The sequence below is a fragment of the Protopterus annectens genome, chromosome 5.part0 (assembly GCF_019279795.1).
Source record: "Protopterus annectens isolate FY-2018-M chromosome 5.part0, PAN1.0, whole genome shotgun sequence".
NCBI classification, from domain to species: domain Eukaryota; kingdom Metazoa; phylum Chordata; order Ceratodontiformes; family Protopteridae; genus Protopterus; species Protopterus annectens.
Window position 1 is genome coordinate 1,431,865,927 of NC_056735.1, and position 26,342 is coordinate 1,431,892,268.

Below are 26,342 nucleotides of genomic sequence, written 5' to 3' on the forward strand. Positions count from 1 at the left end.
AACGACTATATTTTATATGTAACATACTCGATATTTCTCAATTGATGTTTCATCTGGCAACTTGTTAAGATTTTGGAGCTTTCTCCCCGGGTCTCCACTGAAAACGTGCTCTTCATGGCCCAGTGGACTTCCCCAGTCATCAAACTGTAATAAGTAAATAAATAAATAAATAAAGGAGAAGAGCCATGTTCAAGATCCACTGTTCTCTGGATTTTCACTCTTTTTTTTTTTTTTTTTTGGCATGACAATAGAGACATTGTTAGATCACAGTTTCATTTGCAAATAAACTGAATAAAAATGTATGTCTTACCATAACTTGGGCATCTGTGTTGTCTTCCTTCATTCATCCTCAAGACAGGGTCTCGGATCCGACCCTCGGATCTGGCTTGGCCACTTCCATAGACTTGGATCCGGCTCTCAAGCTCTTCCCTCATACCCACAGTCCCCATGCATCCACCCAACTACCTCAGATTGAGTTTGCCAAAACCAGTTACAGGTTCATAGTTGTTTACTCCAGTGCTTCCCATCAGTAGGGGACACTAAAAACTTATAGGGCTGCTTGAGTATAGGCTCAATGGTGCTGGTTCCTTCCATGCGCAGCCAAATATTAAATCCACCAGGGCATCTATCGGGGGGGGGGGTCAACCAGGACATAGATAGGCCCATCCGAATGCCTCCAAGAGAACTGACTCCTCAGATGAAGAAGGTTGGACAGATCACTCACCTTTCTTCTTCAAAATTCGGTGTGGATCAGGGGATCCTTCCCCCTGATCATAGTCAGTAATCTTAGTTAAGGACTCCAGAGGGGAGACCACGTGCCTCCTTTTACATGTCGTCTTCAGAGGAACCTCCTCAGCTTGGGTAGTCTGGGGAGGAATTAGAAGAGGGGGATCCCTCCTGAGCAGGAAAGTCTTGGAGGCTGCTTGGGACGGGCAGGAAAGTCTTGGAGGCTGCTTGGGACGGGAAGACTAGTGGAAGGACAAGACAGAGAAAGACATAGATCCGATGGAGGTACGGGGTGGAGTGAGGAACTTGTCTGGTTGAATCTCCAACCCAGGAGAAAACCCTCTCCATCAGCTGAAAGGCTGATGGGCCAGGCGAAGTCCTACCCAAATCCCCCAGAGCTTAAGCTACTAACGAGAAACAGGACTTATGCTAGTGAGAAACAGGAATTACACTGGATCCATGGCCTCCAGAAGGGAATCAGACATGAGCTATCGAGTGCTGAAGTCCCCAAGGAAAGGGACGGCTCTGAAAAGGAGGGAGCCGATTCCAACTCCCCCAGTCCCAACACCAATGCCATGGCTCGGAGACTCACTCTGCTTTGACAAGGTCAGAATGGGGCTAGTTAAGGGCATATTCAGCATCCAGGAAAGAAGCTTCCACCACTCCGAGTCTGACATGTAGGGCAGTCCGGAAACTCTAGACTCTGAAGCCGGGGGACAGATCATAGAGTTTGGGTAGAATGACCAAGGTAGCTCATGGATCTGACAGGGGAGGGAGCAGGAACTACCCTAATCTGGAGCTGGGCCTTAAGTAACCTCCTCACTATCCTGTCTATGTCTGCCTCAGACAAGCTTCTCAAGGACCTGGACGAAGTTGACGAGGGTGGCCAGGAGTGTTTGGATTTACAGAACATGGCTGGAGGCTGAGTCAAGGTCCTCGGATCCAAAGGCCTAGGATCTGAAGCATGAACTGACATTGGAGTTGGGAAAATGGAAATAATCTCCCCCGGATTCGAAGAGACCATAGGATTTGAATTGGGAGCAGACTGCTGTTGAGCCAAAGAAGTTGGATCCATTGACTTCTTCAGTTTGTTAGAGAGGGAGTCTCTTGGGGAGGCAGGGAGGAACCTCTTCTTAGACTCCGTAGACAAAGGAGAAGAAGATGAAGCCAAGGTAGGGGTCTGAGTCTCAGCCAAGGAAGGAAGAAGGCCCCTGAGAAAACATTTGTTCCATCTGTCTGCCAGGGCCTGGGGGTTAAAGGCAGCACAGATGGAACACTCATCTTTTAAGTGATCAGCTTCCAGGCAATACACACACTCCTTGTGGATATCCTGATTAGGGATTTTGTGCCCACATGAAGTGCAGCGCTTCAACCCAGGAACTGGCTTGTCGGACATGATAGCCTGCCAAAACTATTTGACAAGAAGAAAAGAAAAAGTAGAGCCAAACATGCTACAGAAACACTGTAAGCTAAAGCACAGAAGTAATTAGCAATGAAAACCATAACTATTGCCAAGATTAAACTTCTAAGCTAAACTTCTACGTTAACAGGAAGAAATTTTTTTTTTACTACAGAGAAATGGAGAAACGGAAAATGGAGCAAAGCTCCCACACACGCATGCTTACACACACACAGACACACACACACACACAAAAAGAGGAAGGAAGGAAAAAACTGTCAAAGGCACTTACAATACAACAAAACTCTACCCAATGCCAGAGAGAAGGAATCTGTGTCTGACTTGCAGGAGCAGCAAACAAGATCGGAGGTAGCTGGGTGGATGCAGGGGACTGTGGGCATGAGGGAGGAGCGTGAAAGTTGGATTCACATCTATGGAAGTGTCCGAGCCAGATCTGAGATCTCCGTTGCTTATTTTAAAGCTGTCTCGCTATGTTAAACCCATTTAACATAGCGAGACAAGTTTAAAAAAAAAGCAACGGAGAAAGCAAGATCTCCGTTGCTTTTTACACACTGTGTCGCTATGTTAAAGGAGTTTAACATAGCGAGACAGCTTTAAAAAAAGCAATGGAGATCTCCGTTGCTTTTTTTAAAGCTGTCTCGCTATGTTAAACTCCTTTAACATAGCGAGACAGTGTTTTAAAAGAGACTTATACTAATAGAAAAAGTCTGGGCGACTGGACCTTTTTCCATTAGTATAAGTCGATTTACAACGTGCACGCTGGCCAATCAGCGTCCACGTTTTGGAATATTAATGGGGGGTCATGGTATAATGTATTTTAAACATCTCTGAGAGCACTTGACTTATTTTTCCTCTAAATTACTGGAAGCCATCTCCTGTACCAAACCTAAAACAAACTGCTTTTTGATGAACAGCTGCAGGAGTCTTCCCAGCCAGAATTTTTTCTTCTTTTCTGCTTGATTTTCTCTCACATTCACCACATGTCCTCTTTGCTGGCATCCAGGCAGTGTAATTACAGAGAAGATTAAAACCCAGTAATCTCACTGTATATTTTACATGTGGCCTTACCAAAGCTTAACTTTAGCCCATGAGCATTACTGTTACACATACACACATATATATATATATATATATATATATATATATATATATATATATATATATATATATATGTATATATATATATATATATAACAAAATACTGTTGGTAATATTTTGTTCATACGTTCATATGACATTTAATTGCTCAGGTCAAAAATGACCATCAAGGAACACTTTAGCCTAAAAAACAGGATCAAAAACATGATGTCCAAACCACTTATCTGTTGTTACCTTAAAATGTTCAATGTTATTACAAAGCGTTGCACTATTAGGAATGTTATTTCACAAAGGTATTATATCACTAGTAAGAGACATATTCATAACATTAGTCCTACTAAATGGCACCTCAAAATTCAAATTATTGTCCGAGTTATTTCAGAAAAGTAAATGTTCATATCAAATAAAGACTGAAGTGCTTGATCATGAAATACCCTGCAAGCAAACAGCAATCTGCCACACATATATCTATAATGGATACAGGTTCCGTGTACAACATTACTACAATCCGTATCCTTAATTTTGGGAAACAATTTGGCAAATTTTCTCTGTACCCTTTCCAAACAGTTTAGTTGACCAGCTGTATATGAACAAAAGATAGTATTGCATTCAATAGTAGATTTATATGAGCTTTATGCAAAGCAATTTGACATTCTTTATTCTTGGTGGTAATATTTTTAATAATAAAACCTAGCTTCCTTAAGGTATTTTTACATACGTCATCAACATGAGTCCTAAATGAGAATTTAGAAAAAATGAAAATACCCAAAATCTTTACAGTTATTAACCTCTGCTAACACAAACAATGTGAGGGAAGCTCATTTCCTTATTTTAGAATTTCCAAAGAACATAACATTGCAATTGGCTGCACTAAACTTGAGCCCCAATGTAACAGCCCATCTAACTTCAGATATGTAGGAGTTAATCATCTCAAAATCATCAATTTTAGCAAAGAAACTAATTTTACAGTCATCTGTGCATTTGCTAATCCAACAATGACTGCTATCTGGAACAGTGCTAAATACTAGACTGAACAAAAAAAAAAAAGGGCTCAGATCCATGTGGAACTCCTGACACAATCTTAACTGGGTCATATTCAGTATCATGAATTTTAATGACTGCAGTCTGATTAGTCCGCCAGTTTGAAATCCATCTGATTATATAAGGATTTATACCCAAATCATCATGAGGCAATAAGTCAAAAGCCTTAATAAGATCCAAGCAAATTACCCAACACACAAACCAAAACCTAGGGCCTTAGTAATTTTGTTATAAAAGCTAAGTTAGTCAGGGTGGAATGACAACTAACAAAACCGTGTTGATAAATATTATGATTCTTTAAGATTAACAACGTTCTCTAAATGAGAGTAAAGACATTTTTCAAACATTTTCCATATAATCAATGTCAACCTTATGGGTCAATACTTAACATTCAACTTACTCCTCTTTTTTGTAAATACACTTTATAACATACTGCTTCCAGGAAATGGGCACAGTACCAAAATACAAAAAGATATTAACATGTACTGTATTAATGGTTAAATAAGTTTCTGTGATTGTACAAGTAAAATTGCTAGAATTTTATCAGGATCCTATATTTCCCGATTTTTTTTTCTTCAATGCATTTCTCAAAATATATAGAGTAATCAATGGACAAATATATCTTATTAATTCTTCTCTTTTCTTATCAAAAGTTTTAGTGCTCTGCTACACCTGTTAAATTTATATTTCATACTCTTGTTGCTATTTCTCTTAACTGAGGTCCTTAATCTCCTTTTACTCTTATATAATTTTTGTACTCCATTAAGGCACATTTTGTACTATTTAATACATTATAGAGAGCAGTCTTTTCAACTCTGTCTTAATATAGTCTCAAAGACTACATGTATAACAAATCATTTTGTAATAAAGCAGTCGACTGAACAGTCATTACATTTTAACAAAGTAAAGCTGTGCCACCATGGTGAGGGTTACACAGACATAGACAATAAAATCTATAAAAACTGTAAAAACTCAGAGTGAAAATAAACAAAGGTGGATAAGCGCTTTCAGTAGTTGTCTTCTTGAGATCCTGTTTTGTTAACAGAACTTTAACAGAACTTCCTGGTTTTAAAAGATAATCTGTCAATCTCACAATCATCTCAGAAGTCTCTTCCCTTTAAGCAAAGGCTTTAAAGGGACCATTCTGTTCAAGCCAGGCAACTTGTCAGCCTGTATGTCAGCAATGCATCCAGTCTCGATTTCTGTTTTGTTGAATAGATCTCATCCTCTTAAACTTTCTTCAATTACTTCCAAAGCCATGAAAGAAAACTTGTTATCAGGATATTTGGCAAAATGTTGAGACAAAGCACTAGTTCTGTTGTGTAATCTAATGTCACTCAAATGACGCAAAATTAATTCCTTGAAAGGTCTGTTGGTCTTGTCAACATAAAACTCATTACACAGACAGCAGGTGGCAACATATATAACATTTCTAGTGTTACAGTTCACGTACACTCTGAGCCTGTATGTTCTCAAAGTAATTGGATACTTAAATAAGTTGCTGGAAAGGCTGCAGAAATACCTCACAAAGAGGATTACTGGCCTCAAACAAATGCCCTTCGCAGACCATCTCAAAAAACTCCAGCTTTACTCCATCACATATCGCCTACTCAGAGGCAATCTCTGCCTAACATACAAAGCTATGTCAAACCGAGAGCTGCTGGAAATGGTCCACTTAAAGAAATCCCAATCCCTCCAAGCTACATGCTCTAGGGACCTAAACCTTGTCACCACAATAAACAGAACATGATGGAGGGATAGATTCCTGTCCCAGAGACTTTCCATACTCTGGAACAGACTACCTATCTATGTCAAACAGAGCTCCTCATTAGCACTCTTCAAGAAAAATCTTGATAATTGGATGGGAAATAGGAAATTCAGTCCGGGATCACTTCTGTAGCTCTGCTTGACAGGGGCACAGGAAAATAATTTTCTTGGGTGGCGAAAGCCAGGGTACCTTTTTGGCTAGGCTTATATAGGCCCTAGGGCCAACAGCCTAGTACCAACCTATGAAGCTACGAATTTATGGTGGCACAAGCTCTGCGTTTTCTACAGGGAAAATGTACCACATCTCAAAGTAATTGATCTAACTCCAGCTCCATGTTTATCCTGGCACAATAACCTCTTAAAATCTTCTTATTCTTAAAGCAGAATCTAGGTGGCTCACCAACTATATGTCTAATGCTATCATCTATCAGTATCTTCCAATTCCTCCTGATAACCTCACATACCTGTTAAACATTACTGAACATAAGCAAGCATCTCAGCCCCCAGTTTCACTTTTTTTCTCTGAGGTTCGGTTCATCTTCCTTATATATTGCTCCATCCAAAAAACAAGGCTGACCTCTAGTGTTTCTTACACACTTATCAATGACTCCTTTCTTGATTTCCCTCTTCTTATATCCATGTTTGCGGAAATGTTGAATCAAATGGTCCATCTCTTCCTTGTATGCGTCCTCATTGGTGCAAAGTTATGTTCTAAAACCTGAAAGAAAACCTTATGGTCATGTCTATCCCTAACATATCTACAGAAAGCACTGCACTTATTTATATTTTTAATGTCATATATATTTTCTCATAAATGTGATTCCTAAGAGATTGCTCTGTTTGACCTACATAAACAGTAAAACACAACCAACAGCAAAACAGCAGAACCAGCAAAATATTCCAAAAACGACAATGGATTCAGTTCCGCAATAAAATGTATTGCTTGTCTTGTTTTAGCGCCTCGGCCATTACAGCCTTCCAAGAGTACAAATTTACCAAAAAACACATTCCCCTATTTATACATCAAACAATCATTTAATTAAATAATCAATCAATTAAACTTGCATTTTAAAATCTTAAAGCAAACTTCCCCAATTAACTTCTCTGTTCAAGCCTCTTGGTGTCAATGTATCAAATTTCAATATAAATACAGTTTCCTTATATAATAAAATATTCTTAATTAATCTTTCATCCCCTTTCCTGATAAACACTTCTTCCAAAATAGTAGCCTGTAATAAGTTAGCATCACTATTGTGTTTTTCCCCAAAATGAGATGCTATAGGACTTTCTGGTCTCCCCTTCTTGATATCTCTAATATGTTCCTGCAACCTAATTCTAAATTTCCTTTTAGTTTCCCCAATATAGAAAAGGTTGCAGGGACATCTCAGGCAATAAATTACACTCACTGTATCACGTGTAAAATAATTATGTGGTCTAAATAAACAGTAAAACACTTTGCACAGAGAGCTATATACACAAGTCCTTTTGATCCACAATTACAATAACGCTCATTTCTAATTGTTTTGTTTCCTAAAATATTAATATCCACGCCTTCCTTTATATAAGTATCCCTTTTTAGATTTCATTCACTGACTAATACAATGCACTTCAAAAACTTAGGGGAAAGTTAATATGCTAGCATTAAAAAAAAACATACAAGATGCAGGAATTCTGGAAATGAATGTGCAAACTATCCAACTAGTCTTTCAGACAGAAAAACATACATTATTTTTTTCACAGCTACTTGCTTGCAAAGCTTCACCCACTGCAGTATTAAAGAAAGGCTAAGGTAATCTTTGCTAAAGCAGAATTTTCAATTTCCAGTTAAGCTATGGATTCAAACGACATAGGGAATAAAAATCACAAGCATCATCTGACGTAACCTCAACCACAGATCTAAGGACATGAGATTTTTCTGCATGCCATTCTCCGAGTAACTCTGCCCTCATCCTGCAACACAAAGTGGATCTACATCAGCTGGGCAAAAACAATTCTTCAAATGAAGTCTTGGCAAGAAAACTCACTGAAAAAGCTTTGATTACTTAATTTTATGTCATTTTATTTTTTGAAAGGGGTAGGCCTTGTCCAACCCACTGCCATGCAGAAGATATATGCTTGCAGAACTCTTGCTACTAAGAGAATTAATGCAAAGTGTACTGCAAAACAGGGGTAAGGAAAAATCTCCTTTACAGTAACCTGTAAGGGAGAAATGAAAGTTACAGCCATTTATTATAACTCTACATGTATGAGTACAGCTTCAGCTTTAACAAAATAGGACAGTTTGCCACAGGTTTGAGCATCATATGACAGATAAAACTCTGCCGGGCTTCCAGCCACCATCTTTACTACCTGACAATGCACCCAGGAGAAAAAGGTAAAGAGATGAAATTGAGATAGGGAAGCTTCCTGTATGTGAAGTTCCTTTCTCATAATGTTACTGCAAGTTCCCATAACATTCCCATCTTAAAACAGAGAAAACTAGCTGCAGGACACATGGGACCCTTTGCCACGGGTATTAGAACCACTTGGTAGAAAGACTTGTCAGGCATCTAAGTTCCTCCCACATATCCCACAGGGCCTAGGATCCCTTTTCTCTCTGACTCCACCTCTAAGTGGAGAGTAACCAGGAGACAAAGGCCAAGAGAAGAGAATGGGGAGGTTTACTACACAGCTAACAGAACTTTGCCAGGCTTCCCAGTTCCTTCCTCACTATCTGATAATGCCTACCTTCACTTTCCTCTTCAGGTCTTCTAAACTGCAAAAATGTTCCCAGGTTCAAAATTTACAGAAAGGGGGAATGGAGGAAAGGAAGTCTCTTGTAGCTGGAGCTCTTCTCACAGATCTATTGTTTTGGTGAGCACTCATAACTTCCACATGTGACATACGACTCCAGTTATGGATCACAAAGAACAGTCTCTCGAAGGGCCTCTTGGGTGATGCCTCAATGAAATACTCCCTTAGTCACAATGGCTCCAAGGGAAAATTGGACCTGGAACACGTGCACTTTGTAATATTTTGATAGACTGCAAAGACCACCAAGTTGCTCCAACATGAATGGAATCCAGACTGCCCAAACCAAGTAGGCCTTTTGATGGGTTCCAGATACTGTTTCCTGATACTGTTTACTGATTTTCCTTCCATTATTGCACTTGTCACTACAGATGAAAAGCTAGTTATCTCTTCAAATGGATTTATTTATTTTCTCTGTAAAAGGTGAGCTATCTACAAATGTGCATTAAGTGTGGTCAGTACTCTGTTAAAGTACTCTGCAAAAAAAACAGAGGGCTGCAGGGCCTGATTTGAGTTGTTTTTCTGTGGCTCCCTTTGGCATGAATGAAGGACAGTAAAGAAGGAGGCTCTATCTTTATAAAAAGTCAGATGATGGTGATGGTGGTGGTGGTGGTGGGGACATAATGATAGGGCTTGCAGTTCCAAGACCTGCCTGGCAGATGTGATAGCCACCAACAATAAAGTCTTCAAGACACCACTTTCATGACAGCAAAGGCTGGTGGCTCAAAGTGCAAAACTCTAAGTTTATTTTTTTCATAATGAAGTATATGTCTCATGGTGGGATTGATATTTGTATCATGGATCAGTGCACAAATGTCCTTTAATACAGGCTTTGTGGACTGAGTGAGGTCAGGGATTATGGGGCTTGCTCCATATGGAAATTTGAAAAAGCTGCCAGGTTTATCCTAATCAAAGAGAAACTGCCTGCTACAAATACTTTTGAGTGGCAGATCACGGCCATGGCTATGAATGCAAAGTAAGGGTCTTTCATAGCCAGATTAATCACTGCGCTATCATCTTAGGAAGCAAGAAAATAATACGACTTAACTGACTGTTAAAGAAGCAGTGAAAATGGTCACACATTAATCAATACTATACTACATGTTGTACTATTTTAAATTCTGTTAAACTTAAAATGACCTGTCAGGAAATGTAATAGTACACTGATGATAGAAACAGCACAAATCCCAAAACTGTATCTCTTTAGTGCAGGCACAGAGCAATAGTCTGCAACTGTCTTAAACAATGTAGACATTACGTCTTTTTTTTTTTTTCAAACACAAAACTTTTCTCATACAGTATTTGGTTCCTGAATAAAAGAATTCTAAAGGTGAAAAAAGTATTCATACTTCATAGTTGTTGTCAGGCATTTACTGTCTGCCACCTACAGAGCTAAGAACTGTAAATGGCACCAAACAATTGCTTTGCATCTAATGACAGCACTATGGGAAGGAAAACAAGCAGCCATGTTTCCTACAAGTGTGGATACCAGTATCCAGTTTACACATAACAGTCAGAGTCAGTAAGACAGTAACAGTAGCTGCTATAAATACTTTCTCCAAATTGTATACTAGATTCTGACACAATTGCCAAATTATTAGTATAACATAACATGATACGGCACTCTCTGCTCAGTGCGGAATTTAAATTTCAGTACAGTCTGCTCTTACCTTCTCTTATTGCTCTCTTCTGAGCAAACAGCCTGGCATATTAGACCAATTAGGCAGAACCAAAGTGCTACTAGTGCAATTATTCTCCAATCAGTGACTGATTTAATAAGGGGTATGCAGCCCATTGACCAATCAAAGCACAGCCACCAGGGGCAAAGCAGCAACCATGCATTCAGTGCATAGTAGTAATTATAGTTTACAGCCTGTCAATCAGAACAAAAACAAACAATTAAATGATGCTAAACTTCCTCAAATAAAAGCAGCTCAGAGATAACAGTGCTTTAAAGGAAACAGACTAAAAGTTACAGATTTAGCCCATATCTACAATTTAGCGTTTTTATTTCTATTCAGGTTCAGTTATGAAAAGTACTGAAACACACAGGACACAAATAGAATACAATGCACAAAACTTTGATCATACAACTGAAAAAAAGTTTTCAAATCACATATGTAAACAAAAGATGGTTATTACTTACCCTCTCAATGACACTCATGGCAAAAGAAGCTGGATTGTCGACTTCTGTAAATGCTGGAGGACCAGTTCCCATTATTCTCCATCGAATATACAGCATAGCCAGCCCACCAAAAGTAAGCAGGAACATTCTGAACATAAACCCACTTTTTGGAAAATCGGATTTCTAAAATAACAGAAAGAAAGAGTACCTATGATGCTGACTCATTTTTGTTACTAAGACACCATATTCACTGATAATCTTAAAGTACTGCAAATTTTTTTCTTAATAAAAAGCTTCTTTGTTAAGCTGGGAAACGTACACTGCTGCTAATTCACTGGCATAGCATTTCCTGGACTTCATCAACACAAACACCTTGGACCAGATAGTGCACTCTCCAACCACAGGATCCAACATATTACACCCAGTACTCACCAAAATGGGACAAGTGAAACTACTTATGCAGAATTATTTACAAAATCCCTGTATAAACATGTAAATGTCTGCATTGAGGCTGCCATACCTACAAGAAGTAAGCCCAGATCTAACATCAAAAACAAACCACACTGGTGGAATTCCTACCTTAGCAGGCTATAAAACAAAAGAAAAAAGTCCAGCAAAGTCAATTACGGGGTCAGGATAGCTTCCCAAGCTAAGGCCAATCACAAGGCCTTCTTCAGCTATGTCAGGAATCTTAAAGGGAATACTCAGCAGTGTGCAGAACTGGCGATAAATGGCAAAAACGTCGCTGACCAGGGTTACATAGCAAATCTACTGGCTGATACATTTAGCTCTAACTTCAACCCCACCCACCCCCTGTTAGCCCCTGTGAAATCTAGCATATCCCACCAACTATCAACAGGGAGCAGGAACACTGCTTCAGTGGGCCTCAACAATATCCCCAGTAGCCTCCTAAAAAGCCTAAAACATGACCTAGCAGGACTACTTGAGACACACTAACTACCGCCTCAAAACAGGTTATGTCACAGGTAAATGGAGGGTGGCAAAAGTCATCCTTCTTTATAGAGATGGAAAATCAATTGACCCCAGGAACTACATACCCATAAATTTGACAAGTCTAATATGCAAAGTCATGGACCAAATTATCATGGAAATGATCATTTGCAATTTGTCATTTGTAACCTACAGACATTTGACCCATCCCAGATTGGCTTTGTTAAGGGAAGGTCTTGCCTACTTAACCTGGTAGACCTTCTTTGAGAGGGTCACCATGGCTATGGTTGAAGGGAAAATTGTGCATATCACCAACCTTGACCTGGCCAAGATTTTTTCTATAATACCCCATTCAGGTGTTGTTGACAAACTCCCAGAACTAGGCATAAATCCCTACATAACTCACTGGATTGCCAGCTGACTCACAACTAGGACCCAAGAAGTCAGTATTGATGAGGCAACTTCCACCAAGAGACCAGCTCACCAGTGGAGGACCCCTCGGCTCTTTGCTGGGCCTGCTTCTGTTTGGCATCTACTTCTCAGAAATCAAGGCTAATGTCAAAGGCCTCTGGCTCTCTAAGTTCGCAGATGACTGTAACTTGGAAAGTATCAGATTCCTCCCATGACACCAACATTCTACAAGAGAGTCTAACACAAACAAATGTCTGGTGTATAAGTTATGGATTAAAACTTAATGTAAAGAATTGAATTATAGTGTCCTTTGGAAAAGCATCCCCCAAGCTAATTACTTTATCGATAAAACACCACGAACAGTTAACCCGATAGTTAGGGATCTGGGAACATATGTAGACAGCAATCTGGCATTCAACCAACACATAACCAATACAGTAAGAAAATTATTCTATGTTACCAAATTCATAAGCAAGGGTATGGCATCCAGGTCCAAGAAAGTAACAGTACCACTCTACTCAACCCTTATCAGAGCCATCATTACAAGGCCCCCTTTGGCAGGTACCTAACCAGGTACATGCAACAGTTGGAATGTCCTCAAAGGTGCCTCAACAGAAGAAGCTAGGCTATGAATACCCTGTCCTACACAGACTACCTTAAGGTCCCACCTCTGTACGCAGTTTCCTACAGGTTATGGACAGGCATTCTGTGCTTAGCATATAAAGCATCCTCTAATGGATCTCTTGTACATTCGCAAGAAAAACACCACCAGAAATACTAGCTCTAAGGACCAGATCTTTGCAACATAAACAGAACCTGCTAGAGGGACAGATATGTGTATCAAAGGATCTCCATGCTTTTGAATAAACTCCCCATCTATGTGAAGCAGAATTCATTCCTGACCCTGTTCAAAAGAAACCTTGATTATGAATGGGAAATCACAAATTCACCCCCGGCCTGGCTCTCATGTCTCTGTTGAAAAGAGGCCAACAGTAACCAAATTAATCCCAAAATAACATATCCCCCCACACACACACACATACACGCATCACTTTTAGCTACCTTTTTAGTAACGCATCCCACCATATAGACAGCCAAAGAACTCTGGGACAAAATTGGGCTGGGTTGCATGGCTAGGTTTGTAAAGATCCTGGTGGTCAATAGCCTAGTATGAGCCTAAGAGTCCATTCCCTAATTTGCTGACTATGCAATTAATCCAGTTTAGTGTTGTGGTTGGGAGGCAAAGCCTATCCTGCACTTACTAGGTGCACAGCAGAGGAAATAACCCTTACAGTTTGTAAAATAGCATTTTGTTGCACTCTTTGACCTAAGTGACTGTTGGTCTTTAGCTCCCTCCACAGATTATTGGACCATGCCCTATCTACAGGGGTAAGAGTTGATAGCACGGACCATCATTCAGGCAGCCATCAGGGGTGGTTTGAAATTTTTTACTAAGTTTCATTGATGCACACATCAGGAGAGACAATGCGGAAGGGCATGCAATAGGCTGACAACAAAGGTTGCCCTTCATTTCTGTAAGGGGTGTTCCTCAAAGCAGCCCTACCTCACCCTTTAAGGCAAAACTGGTAAGATCCCCAGTCTCCACCGAGAAGTTAGCACTGCTCAGTGTACTACCAATGTTTACAAACCCCAATCTCCCTCTGGAGAGACACGTGGGCCACCCCTTCATTCCTCTACTTCCCTGCCAGGCTCATCCACTGCCTGGGTCACTAGGTGACACTGGTTGTATAGGTCACAATCAGGAATCCCTCCCCTGCACCACAGAGCTGGACTGTAAAACAGCAATGTTAGCAATGTTATTTATAAATGTAACACACTTTTAACTTTATTCTTAAAGTCTCACACCAGAAATAATGTCAAAGAAATAGCATTTTGCAGCATAAACCACTACACTATAAGATTTTTATATTAACTTAAAGTTAAAAAACTGCTAATAATGCCCTTTTATAAGTCATCTTGCCAATGTATTTCCTAACTAAGAGGAAAGAAAAAATACAAAAAACGTACAACAAGCAAAATTAAAACTGTCTCTCTAAAGAGAAGACCGTTCAGTCATTACTAGACACTTACTCACAACTTAGTCATTCTACACTGCATTAAGCAAGCAACAAAATACATGATTGCTGGCTAAACACTATCTAATACAAGAAAGGCACAGTATCAAGTAAGCATAATATAGTAAACCTTTCCACGGCTTTCCTAAAAGTACTGGCACATTGGGATTATAGCCATTTTAACCCTTTGCAATCAGATTTTTACCTGGTTCATATTACTGCATTCCCACTCCACTCATTCCTTTATGCATGGCATAGCCATACAACCCAAAGCAGTCTTATAGGATGTGAGACAGCCAAAGTAAAGGGCCAACCCTGCAAGTTAATGTCAAAGAAAAAGCTACTTTGAGCACAACCTTAAGCTCAAGAACCACTGTCAAGAACTTTTAATGAAGCAAAATCTTTTAGGGGTTAATAGTTACTACTAACATAATGAATATCAAGACCTTTATGCTTTTTTAAGGTTACTTCAGAGTGATGCCCCATTAACAAAAGCAAAGAATTTAGAACTGCATTTTTGTGCCCACCAAATTTCAGTGAGATCCTACAGTTCCTGCTTAAAAGGAGTACAAGACCTGGCAGTTGAAAAAAAAATATGTGCATTCAATCTCTCCTTTCTCCCACTTATATTATTAAAAGCTGGGAGAACAGCCCTGGAACACCTAGTGCAATGCATGTGGTGTACAACATTAACGACAGAGGCATTTCCATGAGAACATACAAAACTGTCCAGAAACTGCATTACATCCAAGGGGAAAGTATACCCTTGACTTAGTATCTTGACTGTTTTGAATTTGTAACTGTTCTTGTCAAACTCTCTAGGTGCCAATAATTACATCTCCCTTTGATGTTATTAACTCTTTAATATATCCAATTAACCAAACTATCACTAGATCTTCCCTTCTGTCCAGCTTCCCTAATGAATTACAATCTTGAATGGTTTGTTCCTGAAAAATATTAAAACACTTCATAGTCATTTAGTCAAGAGCTGACAGAAGAACAAGTCCTTTTGCTCTAATATAAAGTTCTGGCAACTATGTGCCCAATATTTAGAAACAGGTTTTCTCAGTATCTTAATCCTATATATTTCAAACTCATTCTCCAATGAAGCTTGTGTGACTGTTATGCATCGACTCTTACATCAAGTTCAATAGACCAGATTAAGATACCTCCTATCTATTATAAGTTCTTAAAAGGTTCCTATCCTCTCTGTTCACACCCTTCCATAATAAGACATGTCAGTGACCTTCATCTAAACAGCCTTTTTTAAAATAAACTCTTTTCAATACGCTTCACATTCTGTAATTGGCAAAATATATCAGTCTAACTTTGGTTTGCTCTACAATACAGACTAAAAGTTCAGGAGAGTTAATCCTTGAAGCTTTCTTGTCGAGTAATTTTTTCCCATGATGTTGCTCTTTTACTGTCTCAAATAAAGGGTATTAATTAAAGAATTATCAAGACTGAAAAAAATCTTGGGGGTGGGGGTCCAGCATAGATTTTTTGAAACTGTGAAGAGCCACTGGGAAGGCATAAATATGTATAAAAATGTATAAAATTATGTTTTTTTTTCACTTAGTCCAAAATAAGTTTCTTCCAATTTGCCATATATGTCCTGGACTTAGTAAGGGCCAAGTTTTAAGTTACTTCTACCAGTTTCTGAAAATCAAGGGACAGAGCTATACTTAAATACTTAAGACTAGTATTGTTGCATAGAAATTGTAGCTCCCTCCTAATCCTTTGCGAAGGGATGAAATTCAGCATCAATGGTTTCATTTATTATTATTTTTTTATTCAGATAACTTTCCATAATAACATAAGATGTCAAATAGTACCCAAAGTTTTTTTTATCACTGTATATTAATCAGATCAGACAAAAGTAGTAGAAGTAGTGAACTTAAACTCGTTTTAAGTAAAATAAATAAATAAATAAAATATATATAATTGTACAGAATTACTAAGTATTTGAAAGTAATCCAAACAAGGCAGGCAGTCTGTTTCCAGTCGAAAATCCTTTATTAAGTACACAGACAAGTGATCCAAGTAAAACAAAAATAGAGTAATAGTTTCCTTACAAGTATATAAGTATATATATATATATATATATATATATATATATATATATATATATACACTTTTTATCAGGCAAGGGAGTGGTTTATTGTGCTGTAAAACAAAGTGCTATTGGTACACATGTTAAATTCACATCCCTTCCCCCATCAGTGTGACATTCGAGCTGGTCCTGCCCTACTAAGTAGTTGTCATAATAATATAACCCTTATATACTTTAAATAAAATTTATAATGATGTGGTACCTCTTATTTAATCAGATTATTAAGTCTGTGATTTTATCCAAGATAATATACTACATGGCTGGAAATATATCAACCTTAGTCCATTTGGCAATCAAAAAATATATATAAATATATACATATACACTTTGCATGTAAAAAAATCAGTTGTAAAAATCATATTCTATTTTCATAACCTATTGTTAACAAAGATTGCTTTTGTCCTTCTAGACTTCTTCAGGTCTGTGTACAAGAACCCCAAAACTATCTATAAAAATATATATAACTGTATAATTAATATTGTTATTACGCATCATTTTGAATAAAGTGGAAAAAAGAGAATCAGAAAAAGAAAATAATAAGAAAAAATCTATGATGATGGAAACAAAATATACACTTAACTTACAACTGATTTAAAATGGTATTTAAAACCAAGTGGTAGAATAAAATAAAATTAAATTACTAATTAGTCATGTTAACAAATTCCAGTGCACTTTTAATTGAACACTAGTAGTTTAGCCCAGGCTTCCTAAAAGAGTTCAGCTTTAATTGCCACATGAGTTCATGTTTCTCCAGAATATTCAGGATGTCTCCTTCAAGATCACCCATGTCTATGCAATAGCCAGGATCTGGAACTTAAAACCTGTGCGTCTTTTATGAAGAGAAAGGTGTTTGGCTAGTGCATTATTTTTACATCCAGAGCAGATTTCTGACAGATGACATGAAATCCTACGCTTGAGTTTATTTACAGTCTTGCCCACATAGAATGCCTCACATTCATTGCACTGTGCCCTGTAAATTACTTTTGTGGTGTTATAGTCAGCCCCTGCACTGGTCTCAATGATTTTCTTTACATAACGGCAATAAAAACTATCATCTTGCTGTATAAATATAGAAAATGTTCAATTAGTTTCACATCTTTTAGTGTTTCTCTCATATGGTCTAGGTTTAAATTCAACAAAACTTCTGAATGAGGTGCATCAAACCATCACCTGCAAGCAAGAATAAACTAACATTAGGTACTTACTACATTGCTAGATCCTTTCATTCCTGTCAGTCCAATATGATCTGTGGGTCCTTGAGCTGTTTATCAAATTCAGTTCAGCAGCATTAATGATCCATCCTCAAGTCCCTTCAAGATTTTACCTTCCATAATGCATTAAGATCCAGTATTACCTCTGACTGAGTCTGGTTCCCTGTCAATATGCTACAAGCTTAAGGCACTAAGATCCAGCATTACCTCTGACTGATTCTGGTTCCCTGTCAATATGCTACAAGCATAAGTCTGTCTATTTATCTATCTATATATTTAAAGCTCAAGTTCCTTCAGGTTTTACAAGTGCAATGGAAACAAAGAAGGGGGATGGAGGGAGGCTTGTTATATCGGACGGACATAAATGAAAGGATCTAGTGTTATGATACGTATATAACGTTCACATCCTATTCATTCAGTATGTCCAATCCAGTCTGTGGGTCAGAATTCTAAGCGACTTGAACTCCATGGTAACATCATGGTAGGAAACCCTTAGGAATAGATGCTTTAGCCCTAGACATGGAATCCAGCTTGCAATACTTGATGAAAGTATGCATGGAGGACCAAGTAGCAGCTGTACAGGCGTCTACTGAAGAACACCTGAAAGAGGCTTCAGAAGTTGCTATTGCCCTGGTAGAATGAGTCTTATGTTTACCTGGCACAGGCCAGATGTGCAAAGCAAAGACATAAGCAATTCCATATGAAAGCCATCTGGAAAGTGTTACTTTGGACACTTTTCTACTTAGCTTTTGCTACAAATGAGACAAAAAGCTGTCATTTTTTATGAAAAGCCGAGGTAGGTAACACGCAAACTGAACTATTAGTATTGAAGATCAGAGGCGGCTGGTGACTTCAAATCAAAGGGGGGCTGCAGGAGACAGCTGAATGGGTGGGGTCAATGGGAAGGGGTGCAGCCAACTGGAAAGGGGAGGAGCTATGCTCAAAACCACAAAAACTAACTAAATACACTGCCCTGGGTGCCAAACCATCATTATGAGAGTCCAATCAAGACAAAATGAAGTGTAGAAGAATAAAAATATTTCAATGCATTGGCTGCATGACAGCTTACTTAATATCTAGATGGAAACAAAAAGGTTGTGAGACATGAAAAAATAAATTACTTTTTAAATACATTAATGGAATGCCAGTCAAAATCAAGTATAAGAAAAACAAGCAGCACTCAACTCAAACAACTTCTTGCACTGCAGTTCTAATTATAGTTTATATTCAGCTTTATTAAAGTACCAAGTAACATGCTGAAAGTAGAAATCTCTGATGCCCGCACTTGTAAAAATGTTTCTTATCCAAAAAAGACCTGCTGCCTGACAACTATCTACTTGTTTCATGGGGAAAACATGATCAAAGTAAAGAAATGAAAATCAAACAAGAAATAAGCTCAAGATACATTGCTTAAAAGGATTACTGTACAGGTTATGGACCACACAATTGGCATTCTGTTTAGTTTACGGGTAAAGCCTGCAGAGATGACTGGAAGTCTCCAAGTGTAATGAGCTTCTTAAAATAATGTAATCCTGTCCTTTATTACAAATACTGTCATATGCATTTCAATACCCAAGGCTTATACATTATCTGGTTAAGTATTCTCTACATGGCAACAACAGAAAGGCTTTCAATGTTGGCAATTCTTTAACAGTATGCTTATTAAAGCTTACTTGCATCTTACGATCTCAGCCAAGCTTACCTGATGGTCATTAAAGTATTGCTACTTAAACACACAGCAACAGGCACTTTGAGTTTGTTTGTTTGTGTCTTTCGGCTTTTCCCGGTTAGGGGTCGTCACAGCGGAACTGCAGTCCGCTAATGATTGGCAGTAGAGTTTTACATGCTGGCTTGCTAGGCCTAATGCACAACCTTCAACGAAGGAACGCCCGTTCACGCATGTTGCCACACAGAAGACGATCTGACTGAGAATCGAACGGGCAACGTCTAACTGTGAGGCACTTTGAGTAATAAGCATAAATCAACAGTACAAAAAATATGACAGAAACCAGACCATTCTGCAAAAATTAAGGACAGATGAAAAGCCACTCGAGTACTTGTGTCTACCTTGGATGGGGGGGATACTCTGCACATTTACAATGCATAACTACTCCTTGCCTTGCTTCGACACATCCAGAGTCACTACATGGGGGAGTGGGGTGCAACAAGTATGTCACAATTTGAAATGTCTCTGGCTGACTGTGATGGCCCTGACACATTTGTCATACCTCTCAACCTCAGAGCAAGAAATCTGGACAAAGCCATACAAAGAAGTGGGACAAAGGCCCAAAAATAAGGACAATTTTAAATACTGCTCTTATAAACTTAGAAAGATAATAGAATAGGTCTTGCATTAGTATGAATTTTCTGAATGATATGAAATCTGAAACTCAAATGTCTGTCATTATTTTCTAACTTCAGTCTTTAATGATTTGTCACTAATTTGCCAAAAAAACCCCACAATTTTATGAAAAATGGACCAAAATGTGATGTAAAAATATAAAACAGCCACACAATACAGCTGGGAACCTGTCAAAGAAGGGACACTTTAATTTAGTACTGCTAACTTGAGCAGCTGACAAAATAAAAGAATCTACATGCATTTCTGAAATAAAAGTAATCTATAACTCTGATTATTACAGTTATTTCTTAATTGTAAACCCCCCATGTTTTCTTCCAAAATTGCTATTTTGCGGAGAGATTATTAGGGGGAAGAGTAACATTTTGAGCCAAAATCAGGGACAGTTGAGAGGTTTGGCTATGCCTAATTCTATAAAGCAATTTATCTGCATGTACCTCTCAACCTGTTAATGCAATAAATCTGGACAAGGCCAAATATATTGGGGGAACATATAAACAGTACTTAAAATTGCTCTTGTATACACTGAGACACTTGATAGAACAACAGGTCTTACTTTAGCATGCATTTTTCTGAAGGTTATGAAGTCTGAAACTCAGTGTGTCATTATTTAGTGACTTAATTCCTAAATGATTTGCCAGAAAAACACAAATTTTATGAGGAACAAACCAAAAATAAGAAGCAAAAATCTATTCATTCTTTGAAAATCTGGACAGTTGGGAGGTATAGTTCAGCTGGGGCTGTCTTTAAGTTTGCCGCCCTTCCCTCTCACAAAATCATGGTTGAATGGAGCCTCCCCCTGCAGCCATTCCAATGATCCATTACTTGGCTATTTCACTCCATTTACCATAAACACTAATGTGCATACTGATTTACTTTTATGATGATATGGACTTCATTTGAAGGTTTTATTTTGCATTTTACAGCACCAACACTAGGACATCTGCTAAACAAACTTAGCATTAAAACTTCTCTGCCCTTGAAACTCACATTAATTGAAACAGCACTGAAACCCACATTAAAAGAAAATACATTTTACCAGTGGCAGATAAAGATTAATTCTGGGCTGTTTTCAAATCATAGGCCTCTTGCATATGAAACATACATGTGCTCTTTGATACACCTTCCTATTGTTTTGAATATTTTTCCAGTAAACAATGAAACAAAATGCATGCACCAATAATGACAAAACTGCCCAATTCAGAACATCTTTCCAGTAAACAATGAAACAAAATGCATGCACCCATAATGACAAAACTGCCCAGTTCTTAACATTTCCATCATAAAAATCTACTCAAACTTCTACAGTTCACCATTATCAGTAAATATGCACAATTCTACAGTCCACCATTATCAGTAAATATGCACAATTCTACAGTCCACCATTATCAGTAAATATGCGCAATCTCTAAAGAAGTAAAAAAGTCATCTAAATAATTCCACATTAAATAAATCTGTAACTAATGAAGAGGTTGCTGCTAGCAAACACCTTTATATTTCATGGTTTCATCGAAAAATAAAGTGTCTGATGCCCCTGAGGAATAAATTGCCTATATTACATTAAAATGATAAGCTAGTAATATTGCAATAGAAAATGGATGGCAAACTGATAACAGGCTCATAGCTAGTATTTTAACGTTTTCAGTATGGCAGCATTCACCCCTTGTGGGAGTAGAACCAACAACCTTCTGCATCAAAAGCAAGTATACAACCTGTTGTGCTATTAACAATGCAAGCTGACTTAGCATAAGCAGCACTAAACTTCTCTTCCCCTGCAGCTCTCAGCTCCTTGTAAAATCTACTCAATACTCAACTGCATCTCAACTTCGCAGCACAAGAAATCTGGAAAAAGCCAAATTTATTCAGGGGGGTGGTCAAAAGCCCAAAAACCAGGGACACATTAAACATTGCTTGTATAATCTTGGAAAGTTGCTAGAATAAAATGCTGTGTTACCACCATATATTTTACTGCCAAGGTCCCTGTGCAGAAGAGTCAGAACAACATACCACTATGCCAAATCAGCTGCTTTGTGAAAGAAAAATGCTGTGTTACCACCATACATTTTGCTACCAATGTCCCTGTAGAAAACAGTCAGAGCAACATACCACTATGCCAAATCACCTGCTTTGTGAAAGAAAAATGCTGTGTTACCACCATACATTTTACTGCCAAGGTCCCTGTGCAAAACAGTCAGAGCAACATACCACTACGCCAAATCGGCTGCTTTGTGAAAGAGAGGAAGACTGAAACTTAAATGGCTATCATTTAATGAACTTAGTTCTCACCATAGCTGTCAACCTCTTAGCAAAAAACACCTGAACAAACCCATTAATGAGGGAATACAGCCCTCAAACATATTCAGTGAATTCAGTTCTTGCCATAGCTGTTAACCTTAGCACAAAAAACCTGGACAAAGCCAATAATGGGGTAATACAGTCCCAAAAATAAGGACAGATTTCAAATATTCATCTTATAAACTTAGAAAATTGCTAGAATAAAAGGTTGTGTTACTATGTATTTTCTGAAGAATATGAAGTCTGAAATTCAAATGCCTGTCAATTTTACTTCTGACGGAACAAAAACAATTTTCAGCAGAGGCCCAGGGAGAAATACTGCAGACACATGTCTTTGTAAAATGGCAGGACACCAGAGCAAATCCACACAAACACAGGGATGAGATGCAGACTCCACACAGAAGGCACCCCAGCCAAGAATCAAACCAGAAAACCTATAGCTGTGAGCAGAAATGCTACCACTGCACCATCAACTATGTAAGGAATTAAACATTCAGAAACCTGAAGTCTGAAATTCAAATGCCTGTCAATTTTATTTAACATTTGTTAATCAGGGCAGTCTGACTTGGAACAAAAACACAATTTTCAGCAGAGGCCCAGGAAGAAAAAATGCAGACATGTCTTTGTAACATGGGAGGACACAAAAGCAAACCCACACAAACACAGGGAGAAGATGCAGACCCCACACAGAAGGCACCCCAGCCAAGAATCAAACCTGAGAACCTGCAGCTGTGAGGCAACAATGCTACCACTGCACCATCAGATATCAAGCATTGCAAAATTTAGAAACCACAGATATTATGAGGAGCAGATCAGATCAAATATGAGGCAAAAATCTGCAATTTTTTTACAAATGTTGGTGGGTAGGGAATTCAGGTCCTTAACACCTGCATACAAGGTACAGGGTTCAAGCCTGAGGTATTCCCTACCACACCACCATGAGTTTGTTCTAGCCACCAGTATATAGCAACTGGGGCAGTTACACACAAACACACACACACACACACACACACACACACACACACACACACACACACACACACACACACCTGGAGCGATGTACATCCCTTTGTGCCATTAAATCCATAGCTGTTAGAGCACTACAAACCTGCCCGCGCATTACGTCCGTTGGAGCATCAAATCCACCATGCGAGATGTTCTTCCCTGACGAGACTCCAGCTTGCCGACATTGCAGTCTGAGTCCGATCCATTTCCAGCGATAGTCTATGCAGTTACAACTGCACAGACTTCTGGGATCTCTGCTCTTAAATGTTTCCTAATCCGGACGGCTGCTGAAAAAGTCTGCGCATGCTCCAGACTGTCTCAGCAGCAGTCTGGACTAGTGCTCATGCGCGAAAGTCCACGATTTTTAATTTTCTTTTTTATCTTTTAGTTTCTTTCTTTTTTTTCTTTTTTTACAGCTGGCGGTGGCTGCAGTCTGGCAGTCCAAAAGCACTGGCTCCCCTGTTGAAGATGTCATAGCCCTAAATCTCTGAGAACCATATTGGCTGTTGGAGATGTAGCCTGAAGAGTCATCAGTACTACCTACTACAAAGTCTGGATCATGTCTGCTGGGAGGGAAAAGTACAGTTGTGTACCTACCATAAATGTAGATGTATTCACTGTTGCAGTCATTACTCTTGGGTTATCCTGCTGGCAGGCTACCCTCAGTCAGCCAGAATTCCAAAGTCTAGGTCCAGCGTCAGTTGCTGTCACCTCTTCCCTGATGTCAGTGCGCCAGTGGTATAAAAGATGCAGCCAACGCCATTTTCTTCAGTTTTTCTTGCCCCAGATGTTAGGTGCCCCCAAACTGGTAGGCTGAAAAATATGCCAGTAAAAATGCATGCACAAAAATAACATTTTCCTCATCTACAAGCAAATACACCAAATAGGTTGTATAGAATAGAGAAGTACAGATAAGTCCCAGCAAAGAAAAGGGGGATGGTGGGTGGGTAACCTGGACTGCAACAGTGAATATACTCATACATCTACATTTATAGTAGGTACACAACTGTACTATGTTCATCATGTTTCACTGTTGCAGTCATTACTCTTGGGTTGAATCCCAAAGCTGAGGAAGGGTGGCTGGGCTAAATAGGATTAGGAGAGGCTATGAGGCCCTGCAGAACTGCAGTGGCAAAGCCTGCTCTGGACTTAGAGTAAAGAGGTAGGTGGTAGTGCTTTGTGAAAGTGTGCACTGAACTCCAAGTTGCAGCCTCTAAGATATCTTTTTTTGGTACTCCTCTGAGGAAGGCTGCTGAAGTGGCTGCTGCTCTGGTGGAATGAGGCCTAATGTCCTTAGGCACTAATTTGCCATGTTGAAAATAGCAGAAACGGATGCAATGGCCTATCAATTTAGAAATAGTCTGTTTGAGATAGCCTTTCCTTGTGATCCTGCAGCATATGACACTAAATGTTGTTCAGTCTTTCTGAAAGTTTTAGTTCTGTCCAAGTAGAAGCATATCTGCCTGTGTATGTCCAAAGAATGCATATTTTTCTCACCCTTGTTCTGTGGATTAGGATAAAAGGTTGGCAAGTGAATGGTTTGGTTAAGTGCTTGTAACTCTGAGACTCGCCTTGCAGAGGTTATTGCCAGGAGCAGAGCTGTTTTCCAGGATAAGAATTTTATATCTGCTGTTGATGCTGGCTCGAAAGGAGGCAGTGTGAGGTTTTCCAAAACATAAGTGAGGTCCTCTCCTTGGAGGTCTAATGTTTTTGGCCCCTCTGAGGTACTGCCTTATTAAAGGATGAGAAAAGATAGGTGGTTCCATATTGTAATGGGCTGAAATGGCAGAGGCATGAATCTTAATTGATGAGAAGGAAAGGCCTTTGTTCAGCATCTCAGTTAGGTACTGTAAAATCTGAGGGATATTTGGTACACACGTGTCAATGCCTTGTTCCTGGTTCCAAGCACAGAATCTCTTCCATTTTTCTGCATAAGATTTTCTGGTGCTGGGCCTCCTGGCCTCCAAGATAACATCCATAACAGCTTTTGAAAGAGGAGTGTTCTGAATGGCTACATTATCCGCCATGCTGCCAGATTTAAGGTCCTGAGTTGGCTGTGCAGGATCTGATTGCTTTGTTGGGTCAGCAAGTGAGAAGTTTGAGGCAATATCCATGATGGACCTTGAGACAAGCTCTTTAGGATTGGGTACCAGTGCTGGCGTGGCCAGTGTGGTGCAATCAGTATCATTTTTGGCTTCTCTTGTCTGACCTTTAGGAGTACCCTGGGAAGGAGAGGCAGTGGGGGAAAAGCATATACCGTTAGATTTTTCCAGCTGAAGGATAGGGCGTCCACTTTCCATGCTTGCTTGTGATAAATCCTTGTGCAAAATCTCTGCAATTGGCAGTTGTGAGGGGAGGCAAATAGATCTATGTCTGGGCATCCCCATTTCCTTATTATCATGCTGAATACTTGTGGATCCAGTTTCCATTCGTGGGGATCCATGAGGTTTCTGCTTAGTTTGCCTGCCAGAGTATTTGTTTTTCCTGGCAGGAATTGTGTTTGCAGGTGAATTTGAAAAGCCAATGCTGTGTTCCATAAGGTCATTGCTTGTCTGCAGAGGGGGTAGGAATGTGTACCTCCCTAATTGATTATGTACCACATGACCATAGTGTTGTCGGTCTTTATCAGAAACTGTCCTGGATGAAGTAGGTCCTTGAAAGCTGTCAGGGCATTTTGAACAGCTAACATCTCTTTTTGATTGATTTGAAGATGCATCTGGTTTGCAGGCCATGTGCCCTGAATACATTTTCCTGCCATATGGGCCCCCCAGGCATAATCTGATGCATCCTTTGTCAGTGTCTGTCTGGCTGTGGGTAAACTGAATGGCAGACCCTTGTTGTGGTGACAGGCTTCTGCCCACCATCGAAACTCCTGTTGCAGGCAGGGAATGAGTGCAATTACTGTCTCCAGGCTGTGGCAATGCAAACACTTTTTAGGTACCATTGTAGTTTCCT

General features: G+C 39.2%; 1 protein-coding gene across 1 annotated transcript in view; it reads right to left on the reverse strand.

The window, feature by feature from the left end:
* TMTC4 (transmembrane O-mannosyltransferase targeting cadherins 4) overlaps window positions 1-26,342 on the reverse strand; it is a 1,460,040-nt gene that overhangs the window by 622,986 nt on the left and 810,712 nt on the right. Inside the window, exons 8-9 of the mRNA XM_044071235.1 lie at window positions 10,989-11,150; window positions 10,513-10,715 (exon numbers count right to left, since the gene is read on the reverse strand). Of these exons, the coding sequence (XP_043927170.1) occupies window positions 10,513-10,715; window positions 10,989-11,150 (365 nt within the window). The remainder of the gene's footprint in view (window positions 1-10,512; window positions 10,716-10,988; window positions 11,151-26,342) is intronic.